Here is a 12,766-nt window from a genome sequence, read left to right as displayed (position 1 = left end):
CGTAATGTCATTTGGAGGAGTTGTAAGGCGGAGGGGGTTTCTCTGTGTTTGAACCGTCTGACATCAGTCGGGTCATGTCACGTCCGGCAGAGCATCTCGCCTATCCCTCCCGCCACTATGGCTTAGTCTTGAAGTATCAGCTTACTAAAGTTTTCTTTTTGATTCGTCCAACCGTCTCCTATACTGAAATGCTGTTGCTGCCATCGGGCCTTATAACCCACCGACTTTCACGCTGGTCCACGCAGTGGCCTTTCTTTCTCAAAAGACGTTGCATTCATTCTTCATATCCCTTAGGAGCTTAGGCTCACGATATCACCATCTACTCCCCTCCACAGGGAACGGGATGGAGTAATGTTCTCTAACATTCTGGCAAGTAGGGACATTTAAGAACGATAGCCATGGGCCCCTCCTTCTTTTTTGAAACGTCAGGCTATTTCACACGATGGGTCCGTAGTCGTTCGGGAGAAGAGGCAATAGAGTATATTTAAGGCGCCACCGTTCTATAATCCAGATAGGCTCTCCATCCTCAGTGTCGCCGAGGTAGTGTCCCTGCCCTTGTCCTTGCCCTTGCCTACGGAGGGCCTGCCTTTCCCATGCCAACCGCTCAGGAATTTCGTGGCCGAGATCCTTGGCTGGTTTCGTCGACGACATCTGTCGTAGCGTCTTTATGAGCACATTGTGATGACTTCGCCGAGTCGCACCTTCCATAAAGCCATAAAGTTTATCCTCGGCTTGTATGTGATGAATTCACATTTTTACAGAGCATTTAGACTCACTTTTACGAACTCGGCACCCGCAAGCAGCTTGATTCGCGAAATAGAACGTTGTAATGACATCAAATTCTTCCTAGCTCGTCCTGCCAATCAAAAATTGGTAACGAAATCGCTTTCCTTTAACAAAGTACAACGGCAAGCTGCTATACGTGGTTGTAAGGCATACTATGCATGTAGGTGAGACAGTATTAAGAGCCTCATTCCTCTAACAATATGTAGAATAGAGGAGATGTGATACTTCGGCTAAATGCCTTTATCAAAACGCAGTAGTAAATTCAAAATTGCCGATTGGCAATTGGCAATTTTACACTTACCGCCGATAGTTGTTTCGATATAGGCATGTAGTCGAAATATTGCATCTATCTCTCCACTCTCTTGCGTATTCTACGACGAATGAGGCTGTTAATACGGTCTCATCGAAACACGGTCGCTCTCCATTTGCAATCTAGTTTCAGTTTCAAATCAATCTTAATCAACAAATCACTTTTTGTGCCACATAATACTAGAATTCGGGCTTGGTTACAAGTTAGGACGAAAATGCGGCTTCATGCTGAACAACTTAAGAAAAAGGCAATACTGAGTACGTGAATATAAGTAAAGACGTTAAACTCACGGATAAATAGGCAAGAACGCTACAAGAAAGGGCCAAAACACGAGCACATAATGGTATTTGGATCAGCAAACATTTCTAACACCGCCACAGCCATCTCTCGGGGCACTGAATTACTACAAGAGAACACTACGGTGGCAATTCCGCACGGCTAGTTTGGCAACACCTCAATGTCATACAAACGTTCCATGACGCAGTCAATGACGTATTGAGGAGCATATCTCCTAAGAAGAGAACTTTTGTGGTCTTGAGCAGTCTTGTACTCAAAAGCATGCCAATGGTTTTAAGTGAGTTTGTTTCATCATATCTGATGCTGGCTTAAATATCATCAAACGTGAAGCATTCCCTTTCATTCTTATAAAACATCAAATCCGAGCCCGTACATTGTTATTTCGTGCATTTTTGGGAATTGGGCAAAATAGCGATGAACGTCCAGCACCCATTTGCCTGATATGTGCACGAAATCGACTTAAGGCTTTGCTACCAGCTTGTCGAGCGAATGGGTCGACCACCGGTTACTCCACCCGTTGACCTGTATGCTGCCGGGGGCGTCCGCCTGAACCTTGATCGTCGATCATAAGGGAGAAATGGCGATGAACGTCCACCAACCACTCGCCTGCTATGTGAAAAAGCACCCACTCAGCAAGCTCTTCAGTTTACTTTCATTCCGGTCGAGCTTTACTGCCGCACTGTGAACGAGTGGGCCGGCCACAAATCACTCCACCCGTTTTTCCTGTCTGCTGTCGAGGACATTCGCCTGAATCAGGACTGCTCCGTACAGCGGCTTTGTGCTGCGTTACAGCCTAAGCCTCCAGGACTGAGCTCTGAGAGCTAAGGCGTGCTGGGAGTGAAAAGACTTTATTTATGCTGTCATTGTACGTTTGATTACTGTGGTGAGGTGTGAGTGCTGGTGAGGGTTAGCTACTGTTGAATAGAAGCTTTAGATTTGAAATATTTATATTTGCCTGACTCGCGGCAAGGGCTGGTACAAGTGCGGTCGTCAATAGTAGAACTTACACGCGAGGACTTAGAAATCTGCTAAACGGGGTCTCTGGCAATGTTTTAAATTCCACCAGTTTTTGTGAGCTCATAACTTAGGTGACCACATGCACCGAACGGCTGTAGGGTTATGGAAAGTTTCATCAGAACTTCAAGGAGCTGCCAACTGCTAACACGGCGTGGTTTAGGGTTCTGGATGTTTGGTGTTCATTTAGCGAAGTTGTGTGACAAAAGGTCAAGACTCCAAGATTTGCAATTTGAGTTGCGTTCCTAGTCCTAAAAAGACGAAATGAGCTCGTCCCTAACAGCATGGAGCCGAGGTACAGGCCGCCGATGCTATCAATTTCCTGCCAAGGTAGCCGGTCTGATCTTCATCTCGGTGGTTTTGAACGAATAGTGATGCCCCTTCCAGCCGGTCCAGGACACTCCAATCTCCGAGCGGTTGCCATCATCGCGAACCGCCGGCATTGCTCCGCGCAGGTACAGTGCATTCAAATTTGAGCCATGACACGACGTGTACCACCAGGCCCCCTTGAACGTATCGGCACAGTGTGAGTACCAGACATCGTTATCTCGGTCGCGCGTGCTGAACTTGTGGTTTGAGTGGTAGGTCAGGGAGTCACCAGCGTCGCCGGAGTAGGCGGACAGCTGCAGTCGGTACTGGTCCGCCTCGTCGGCGATGATGAAGGAGCCGTACTGGGCATGGCGCCGCTCGCCCTCAAAGTCCTCCAGGTCAACGCGCATCGCCTGTGGCTCGCGGGCGGTCAGCCGGTGGATCAGCTCGTTGCCGAGCCAGAACTGGCCCGACACGTTCCCGAAGCCGTCACGGTAGCTCTGCCAGTCGCGGAAGAAGTCGACCTGCACTGGGTCGTCCTGCCGGCGCTGGAACACGGTCCAGCCCCCACCGGCCGTCTCCATGTCGCAGTATACCTGCACCGGCGACTCGTCCGGCGCCAGTCGCATCGGGTACTGCCCGCTGACGCCGATGCCGAGAGACACCAGCTCGCTGCAGTCGCGGATGGCGCAGCGGCCGACGTCTTCCAGCGCCGACGACGAGCAGACGCAGACGCCGGCCTCGCAGGTAGCGCCTGGCTCACCCTGCCAGCACTCGGCGGCGGTCAGACAACGTTCGCCCAGCGCGGCGCGGCCGTCGCGCACGAAGGCCGCTGCCGCCGTGGTGGTGGCGGTGCTGTTGCCGCGCCGGCGGGCCAGCCGGCAGGCGAGCTCGCCGCCGGCCTCGGCCAGCTCGGCGGCAGCGCAGTCGCGGTCGGCCAGACACAGGTGGCGGCAGTGGCAGGCGGAGCTGGCCGGCTGGCTGTCGTACACGGCGTCGGCCGGCGGCGACCAGTCGACCTGCGTCGCATGCCAGTACTGCAGCGTGCTCTCCCAGGCGACGTTAGGTGCCGGTGAGGAGGCGGCCGTCACCCGCACCAGCAGCGGCACCAGCAACAGCGTCGATACGCGGGCTCGCACGTCTGAGGAGAGAATCGGACGGCGGGTTATCCCGGCCGCATAACACGCGTGAGTATAGTTTAACAGACTGTCCGTGGAAGAGTATTAGAGAAGCTCACACTATGGGCCCTCTCAATGTGTCAGCGTTCCGAATAAAAACATTGCCTGGTCATCTTTTCTGGGAACGGTGCAATTATTTGAACGAAGTTTGCATTCTCCTGTGTTGCCAAGGTCTTCCATCACTTCCGACCTCTCCCAGGTTCTCACAGCCCTTTTAGTTTTGTAACTGGCAATGCGCATTGAAGGTGGCGTTTTCGGCATGAATGATTCATCGCAGCGGAAGGCAAACAATGAACATCACACTGTCACAAATTTTTGACGCCGCAACTTGATGGTCTTTGTTTAAATGTCGATAGCAAAACAGCACTTCAAAAACTGTTTGTATCAGTGTATTGAAGTGTGTTGGACTAGACCACATCCTTACACATTGCTGGAAGAAGCTGATCGCATATAGACCGACCTAGTCTTGGTCGCATTGTTGGCCAGTACAGCTGTGGGGAGAGTTGTATCCTATTATTTCAATTGAGGCGTAAACCAGGTCCATTTGTTTGTTCATCTATCAGTATACAAGGTGTGAAATAACTAGACGTTGGCACAGCGCGCAGAGGCAAAGGAAACAATCGCCTGCCGTCAATACAGGAAGACTCTTCCGCACTCAGCCCGGGCGAAGCTGGTGCCACCTAGTCGATGGGAGATCCGTGCCTGCCGCTTCTTATGCAAAATTTCCGGGTTATTAGATATGATACCGGTGTGCTATTTACGTGAAAAAGAAGGCAAAGAGCTGATTTTGAATCTGTTAGACCGTTTCTTTCCCTCTCAAACACGACTGGATCCGAAACACGGAACTTCACAGTGCGCCAAGAGTGGCAAAGTGGCAAGTGGAGGCAGTGGCGGAAGTGGCAAAGTTCCGTTCTCGGGAGTTAAGGTTTCAATGCAATAGTTGGATTAGGTGAATGCGAATGCTTCGGTCTTGCCACGCCCTTGCATTTTCCGAAAAAAAAGTGGGAAAAGGGGTCACCCAACGCACAATCATCGCCAATAACAGTATTGTGCTTCTTCTGAAAGCTTTGAGTATGGTTGACTTGCTTTGAGTCTTGTAAGTATACTTGGCAACAGACGTTTGTCTTTATATAACACTTGAAAATAAAATGACCACTACCGCTTGATGCAGAAATTATGTAATATTACGAGATAATTAACCAATGAGAAACGGCCTCGACATTGTTCGGGAGCAGTACCAGGAGATTAAGCCAATCAGAGAAAGCGAGAACGTAGCTGGTTGGTGCAATGGCTGCATAGTTTGGTGCTGAGAATTACTTTTGCAATGGAAGTGTTGGCCTACATTACTGATATGGGCCGAGAGAGAAACGAAAATGCCAATATTGAAGTTTTTAGCAGACTAGATGGCTTGGTTTTCATGGCGTGTTTCCAAAGATGGTTCAACATTCGGACGATTTGCTCTAGGTCGCGACTAGCCGCGCCAACTGGCTGCACATAACCTGGTGGGACGCCGATGAGGCGGCAGGAACTGGCGGAACGTCATATGAGGGATTCCGGGCCGTGGGCCAGGCCCACAAAGGTGGGTCAGCTCCGCTCTTGCGCCAACTGGGAGCCCTCTCAGACAATGCCCAGCGCTACGTCGGCCCGAGACCACCAACACCCAACAGCCTTCTCCGTGTCGGCTTGAGGCCAGGGGACGCTTTCTCCAGGGGGCGCTGTTGTCGTCGCCGTTGTCGATATTTCCCCCTCCCTATCCCCACCGGTCTTTCGTCGACCGGCACAAGTGATTCCCTAATGGTCGGGCCCGATCTCTCTGTCTGGTGTCATCACGTGGACCTGAGATTCCACGACATGCAACCAGTGTCCTAGAATTTCCGACTTGGGGTGTAAAGTAACACCCTATTAGGAGGAATTTTCACTCCTTTTCCCCATATTTTATGTGAATTTTTCACTCCTGCCTGACATTGTCTAATCACACATGCCACACCCCTATTTCCCTTTCTGAGGTTTTCAGATGTCATCCAAAACCGAGCTCACTTGAAACTACCAAGCATAAACTAGGCTCTACAGAACCTGGACACCTATGGCCATGTCTTGCTTTGTCATCTGAATCGTGTCTATGTATGCACAGAGCAAGGGCGCCAGGTACCTCCAAGCCCAAGAGCCCCAGCGACTCCAGCCGCTTGCACGCATTATGTTTGGTTTGTTTACAAAATGCATCACAATCGGCAGCTGTGTGCCATATGCAAGGCTTTCCACGCATCATCGATTTTTTTTGTCTCACCACCACACCACGAAAGCAAAGCCTGGTGCAAACACCAGCTAGGCCTGGCAGAAAATTTTACTCCACATATTTTTCCCAAAGAAACTGGGCTACTTAATTGTATCACTCCCGAAATGCAGGAGAAAAATTCGAAAAGTGACTTCTAAATTACATTTACAAGATGAATTTCACCAGTTCTGTTCCACTTAAATGGCCTAAGATGTTAAAAAACAAAACAGTTTTGTCAGGTTTCTGATATTACGTCCATGCCAACTTGAAATAGATGTCTTTGTTTGCTGAAGCATCAGTCACGAGCTCAGAAGTTCCGTCTTTTGTGAATTGATTTTTTCACTCCCGCACGGCCTTTTTGCGATGTAATTTTTCACTCCCACCCTAGTTCAAAAGCGATTCTTGCTCCCTGCATGCAACACTGACACGACACCAGGACATTGCCGCCGCGAGCTTCATAGTTGCCTGCGGCAGAGGCGAGGTGCGACCGTCTCGCCCTTCCGTGCCTCGCCTGCACCGGCGTTTTCCAGCCCCTTTCCCACAGGAAGCAGTCGTCCCTCGGTGACCGCGTGGACGCAGGTCGGTCACCCCCTTCGTGCGTCTGCTGTGTGAGCCTTTATGACCCTTCGCCCCCGTCGCCCGTCCGGCTAGCACTGGTAACATGAGTGTAGAAACTTAAAACATTGCTATGTTTTGCTCTGGCCATCACAGGAAAGCTAATAATGGTTTGCTGGATTCATTAAATGTGTTTATATAGTTATTTTGTCCATTTTATTTTTCCAGTGCAGTTCGCCAGTTTCGCTCTTAGGTGTAGGCTGCTGGTCGAGTAGTGCTTAATGCGCCTGCGTCAACCACTGCGCGGCAGGGAACTAAAGGTACTACGTTCGATTCCTCGCGATGCCCGCCACTCCTACCAGGGTGAGAGGTACGCGACGCATATAGCCTTAGCAGCTGAGTGTGTCGTAATGCCCCAATGACAACATGACTCTTTCACTATGTGGCTGACAAATTTTGTTGGATGATTATCGATTTACGGGAGCCAAGAGTATGAAGACTGGGATTCGCGAAAAAAGTTTAGTATGGTATTTACAATGTCCTGTTCGGCACGCAATGGGTGAACAATGTGGCATGCTTTGCTGTTCATATCATGCAAACGGATAACCAATGCACTGTTTTGTTTTTTACCTTTGATTGTCATCAAATGACATCTAGTTGGTGCCAATAAAGCGCTTATCACATTCTGTTACGCTATGTTTTTATTAAATTCTCTAAGTGAAAAGCTGGAGAGACTCAGCCGAACTGATGCAAAACACCAAACATTTTGGAACATCTGTGTAGGAATTTCCAAAAGAATTATTTTTGTATAGGCATTCTGGTAGACCCGAAGTGGCTTGCAGAGTTGAGAGCATTGAATTGTTATTATGTCGATCTTGTTTTGCGAGTGCAGCAGGTCAGTGTGGCTCACTGGGTCATACGTTGTGTTGATTTTGTATCATGTAAGTTGTTAAGTGCATTTGCGAGGAACATTATTCACATAGATGAGGCAATAGTAATGACGTTATTCGTCGGAGGAAAGCCAGAGAAAAAATCGATTGAAGGTGGCGCTTGCTTGCGGACATTCCTGAGGACGGGTCTCGAAATCAACTCGAAAATAGTTGTATTCTGAGTCCCCCAATTATGAGGCCGTCCCTAAAATATTTGTTCACAGCAGAGCGGACGCGTGTGAGTGCCATACATGTAGCGTTGAGACCTATCATCCCCACTTCTTTGACGCCTTTTGGACAGGAAGTTACAGACCTTTTCGTAGCAATTAATTTGCAGATTTTGGACCCAACGTGGACGGATGTGGGTCATACCACTCCAGTCATTATTCTTTGCGCATGCTTCATTATTTAGACATGAAAATTCCAGCATTCCTGCTCTATTTCGGGAACCTCTGATGAAGTTTAAAGAAAAACGCGTTCATGATAAATTCAGGTCATAAAGCACACGGAATGTTTCAGTGCATATCGGCAAGCAAGATCGGGACCAGGTAAACGGAGGTTTTGCATGCTTGCACACTACAATGCATTTACAGACGACGGAAAAGGCCACTTGTTTTTCCTGCCGAGCAATATTTTTGTTTTCTGCTCATAAATCGTCCTCGGAATGTCACAGCCATGTTTGACTGTCATATAACCACTACACAAATGTGTCAAAATTTATGGAGGAAGGTGTTCCATGGGCAGCGTGATCTAGGTAAGACAGAAGTACTAGCCTTATTCCTCGGAAAAAGCAGGAGAATGGATATATGAGTTGATTGATATTTCGACAACATGCCTTTATCGAAACAAAAGCAGCGGCAAATTTTCACTTTTTCAGTTTTTCACAGAAGTGGAAAATTCACTTCTGCTTTTGTTTCGATAGCGGCATGTTGTCGACACATGAACCAAACTTTATCTCTATTCTCCCGTTTTTTTCCGAGGAATAAGACTAATACTAGTCTTATCTATGTGAATAATGTTCCTCGCTAATGCACTGAACAACTTACGGCATGGTGACCTGTCTCGGAAGGTCATTAATTCTGCAAGCTCTTCCCCATGACCTCTATTTCGACGATGTTTGAAATGCTTGGTGTCGAAAATCGAGGAAGCTGTTTAGAAGATCGAATAACGGTTTTCCCATCAACATTGAACGAAGGTTCCCGATATCTCGGAGAGAGGGATATTCTGCCCTCGCCACAGTTTAACTTAATTGTTGCAGCCCGCAGGAACAGGGTACACCGTACGCTTATGGTTGCGGTTAGCTGTACACCGATACATTTAGAGTTTGCAGGCCGTGCCTCTTTCCACACCTGTTTCTCAAAGTTACCAGCCAGCATTGCGTGTGCACGGCTATGGGTCGTACCATTGGTAGACTCGTCGGAACTCAACGTCAAAGAAAAACCTCAAAGTCTACTGAAGCAGATAAGCTGAGCGACATGTACATGGTACCACTCACCCGTGCGCGGCATGTTGCGTGACCCAGCACACGCCGACGCCGCCAGGCACTGACTGCCGAGCCGGGCCGGTACACACCGCTCATTGCAAAGCACCGCACGACGTCCACTCAGCGGCGACATGGCCGCCTCATGTGCGCCACTGTTCCCATGTTGTGTCGCAGCCTTGGATACGTGTCGGTCCCTCTAATAGCGCACTCATTTACAGGCTGGCGGCGGTGGTTGGCGGGTTATCAGGTGATGCTAATCTTAACGGCATTTCGCGCCAAAAGTCGTGAAGTGATTTGTGCTAATGGTGAAGTCTATTTCGAGCCTGACATTTTCTATGGCTCGGCGAAGTCCCCTCGCTCACGCGGTGCAAACTAAAGTCATGACTTTTCAACTTTCAAGCCGCCAACGTCTGACGTACAGGAGCCCCAGGGCCTTTTGCCGGGCTTTGGGCCAAACTTCTTGGGTGTTGCGGGTGAAAAAAAATTAGCAAAGCAAAATAATGCATTTTGTTGCGTCTACGCAGCTTCTCAGGGACCTGGAATACAAATGCTACGACTTTGAATAGAAGGAAAAAATCAGTAAAGCCAGGATTCTTCTGGTTATATAGGGGGCATGTTTCAACGTCATGGACTTAAAACCAAGAACCGTTTTAGGTTGAATGTTGTCATGTGCAGTGCAGGCTGAAAATCGTTACCCGAACGTTAGTGGTTATTTGTGACCCTTTGAAGATATTCCAGCACACCATAAAAAATTTCGCGACGCAATGTCCGCAACATCTTCAAAACCGTTCCCTCAGGCACTTAGCCAAAACCTTGGTCACGGAGGTCAGACGCTCTATGTTTTCCAGAAACTTGCGTACTAGGACCTAATTCCTGCGAAACCTCTTAGCACCGGTGGTAAAATTCCTGACTTAGTGGGTTATATTCCTTTTTGCCTCATCCTTGGCTACGTCGCAACATTTCTTTGGATATTTGTTAATATTGCTTGGGATTTTCAACGGTACTGTAGGTCAGGTCATTGCCGCAGGCCAGACTGAAATTGGTATGTCATGTATATATATATATATATATATATATATATATATATATATATATATATATATATATATACTATTATGCTCGCCGCCTTTGAGCAATGGACTAATAACTCAAATTTCATTTGAATGAATTTAAATGAATTTTATTTAACCAATGAAAGGGGTTTCGGGCATCGTAAGACATAAAGCGTTTGTAAGCGAAAAGCGTTTCCAAGCGACCATGGAATGCTTAAAGATTAAACAAACTCAGTAAATGCACACGTAGCACATAGCGGGACACATCTCTGAAATATTCACCAAATCTGTTCATACCTAACTAAGGCATGAGGGTTCTAATTTTTTGACTGAAAACGCAGACCAATCTCGGCTAACACAATGACTTGTTTTAAAGTTCATAATTTTCCCCCGTTGAAAACAGATAGCAATACAACAGGTAATCACGATTTCTCGTCGCTCCGCTTAACCATTTTTTGTTTTGTTTGTTTCTGAGGCTCCGGAAACTTTAAGAAGAAATATTTCCCACACTCCCGACCATCGTCGTCGTCATTGGCCTTTGCGACGCACTCAGCTGCTGAGGCTACATGGCGTCGTCTGCCACTCATCCTGGCAAGAAGGGCGGACACCGCGGGGACGCCTCCTCGGCTGAGACCCTGTCTTCATTTCAAATCGAAGCGTTATCACACGAACGCAATACATCAAACCAATTGTTTTAAGATGTATTGACACTGGACTGATCTCTTCTTTAAAAAGCCTAATTGGCAAAATTGTCGCACAAATTGTAAGCTGTCAAACATGGTAATGGATAGAGAAAATCTTGTGTTGGGCATGTCAATATGTAGAGCGTTGACCGAACTTTTCCAAGACTTGTTTATTAACCGAAAAATGCTGACTGACTCACTGCTAGGTTCTACTCCGTGACGTTCTGCATTGTAGTTTCTGCATAAATCTGCGCACACATGTATGAGCAATTTCCAATGTTTTGCATTGATCTTGCGTATAGCTCGGGTCGACCAGGCGCACGCACCACAGTGGGTCTTCTCTCAAAACCGACCAAAAATTTGTAAATAAACTAAGCCTTGCGGCAAATAATTTCTCGACCACCTTCGCGCATCGCGCAATGACTACCTTCAGACGATACTGAAGTTCATAAAAATCTGTCGATGGCGTGACGGTTCCTAACGTTTGAAGTTTGAAGAACCTAACTGTTCACCATGTGTGGCGTGTGGTATGAGCAAACGTGCTGCATCGATTTCACATGGGAGACGCAAAATTCACAGCTTGCCAAAAACTGTCAGATGGCAGGGGAGAACCATGCTTCTGTGTTGACAACTGGGGTCACGGAGAAATAAAGTCAGCCTATTCAGGCTGGGTAAAGAACGGGCAGTCGCACTGACAACAGCGTGGTTTGATACGCATGGTGGCACGCGCTCCATCGTGAAAACCACGGATCCGGCGGTTCGTGGACGTTTTTTCAGGATTCCCTCGGATCTTGCCAGTCCGGGCAGAGACCGCGCCTTATGAAACCAACTGCACGACATAATCGCGTGCACCGTCCACATATCGACCATGCAGACCAGTACTGTCCGGCACATAACGTGGCCAGCAACCGATCGGCAAGCCACCAACGTCACGTTTACAACGTCACATCATGTCACGTCATAGATATAGCACGCTGGCACCTGAACAGAGTGAGATGGAGGCGTACAAATGACACAGGAGCAAAGTTGCGTTCATGGTGGCCATGAAAACCCATACCCAATGCCCAATGATACCCATCCAAAATATTGTTGTGTTGCGAAAAACTGGTCACCATAGCCTGAGAGCGGTGGGAGTGTAGCAGTTTGGGTGCTCGCGTGTAGACGTTCTATCTGGGTTCGGGTCCCGGCCAGACCGCTAGCGCATCCCACATGGTAAGTGATAAAAATACATCCGTCTCGAAATGACCTTGTTGTCGGCGAAGCTTAAAGCCCCAACTATTTTATATCATCAGTAGCAGCATTAGCATCAGCAGCAGCATGATCATGATCATGATCATCGTTATCATCATCATCATCATCGTCGCCGTCGTCGTCGTCGTCGTCGTCGTCGTCGTCGTCGTCGTCATCGTCATTGTCACTGTCATTGTCATTGTCATTGTCATTGTCATTGTCATCGCCATCGTCATCGTCATCGTCTTTGTCATCGTCAACATCACCATTGCCATAGTCATCGTCATCGTCATCGTCTTTGTCATCGTTGTGTTCATTAGTCATGGTAGTTGACCGTCAACGTCATCGTCATCTCTATCGTCATCGTCATCGTCATCTTCATGGTCAACGTCAACGTCATCGTCATCATCAATGTCATCATCATCATTTTATGCATTTTTATAGACTTAGTTGTATCATGTTCATGATTATCACTGGTCATCAAAACGTTGAAAATTTCTAAGCTGCCTATTGGTTGTCTAAAACGCGACCCACTGCAAAGTCGCGGATGACGTCAGTGGAAACAGCCGACCCGTTCGCTGGCTTGTCGCCGGAAAACCAAGTGACCCAGTTGCCGACTAGGAATAGCTACTGTACTGCGCAGTCGCGTACTTCTGCCGAATGTTCCC

At 48.1% G+C, this 12,766-nt stretch overlaps 1 protein-coding gene across 1 annotated transcript; it reads right to left on the bottom strand.

The window, feature by feature from the left end:
* Positions 1-2,721: 2,721 nt before the first annotated feature.
* Positions 2,722-9,158, bottom strand: LOC119094549 (ficolin-1). The gene is made up of 3 exons (XM_037217609.1): positions 9,146-9,158; positions 3,736-3,857; positions 2,722-3,480 (listed from the first exon to the last, which is right to left on the bottom strand). Exons 1-3 carry the CDS (start codon positions 9,156-9,158, stop codon positions 2,722-2,724), a joined length of 894 nt encoding a protein of 297 aa, XP_037073504.1.
* Between the last annotated feature and the right edge of the window lie 3,608 nt (positions 9,159-12,766).

Source organism: Pollicipes pollicipes, unplaced genomic scaffold (genome assembly GCF_011947565.3).
Source record: "Pollicipes pollicipes isolate AB1234 unplaced genomic scaffold, Ppol_2.1 Scaffold_4002;HRSCAF=4701_pilon_pilon_pilon, whole genome shotgun sequence".
Classification (NCBI taxonomy): domain Eukaryota; kingdom Metazoa; phylum Arthropoda; class Thecostraca; order Pollicipedomorpha; family Pollicipedidae; genus Pollicipes; species Pollicipes pollicipes.
This window is presented reverse-complemented; position numbering and strand designations above follow the sequence as displayed.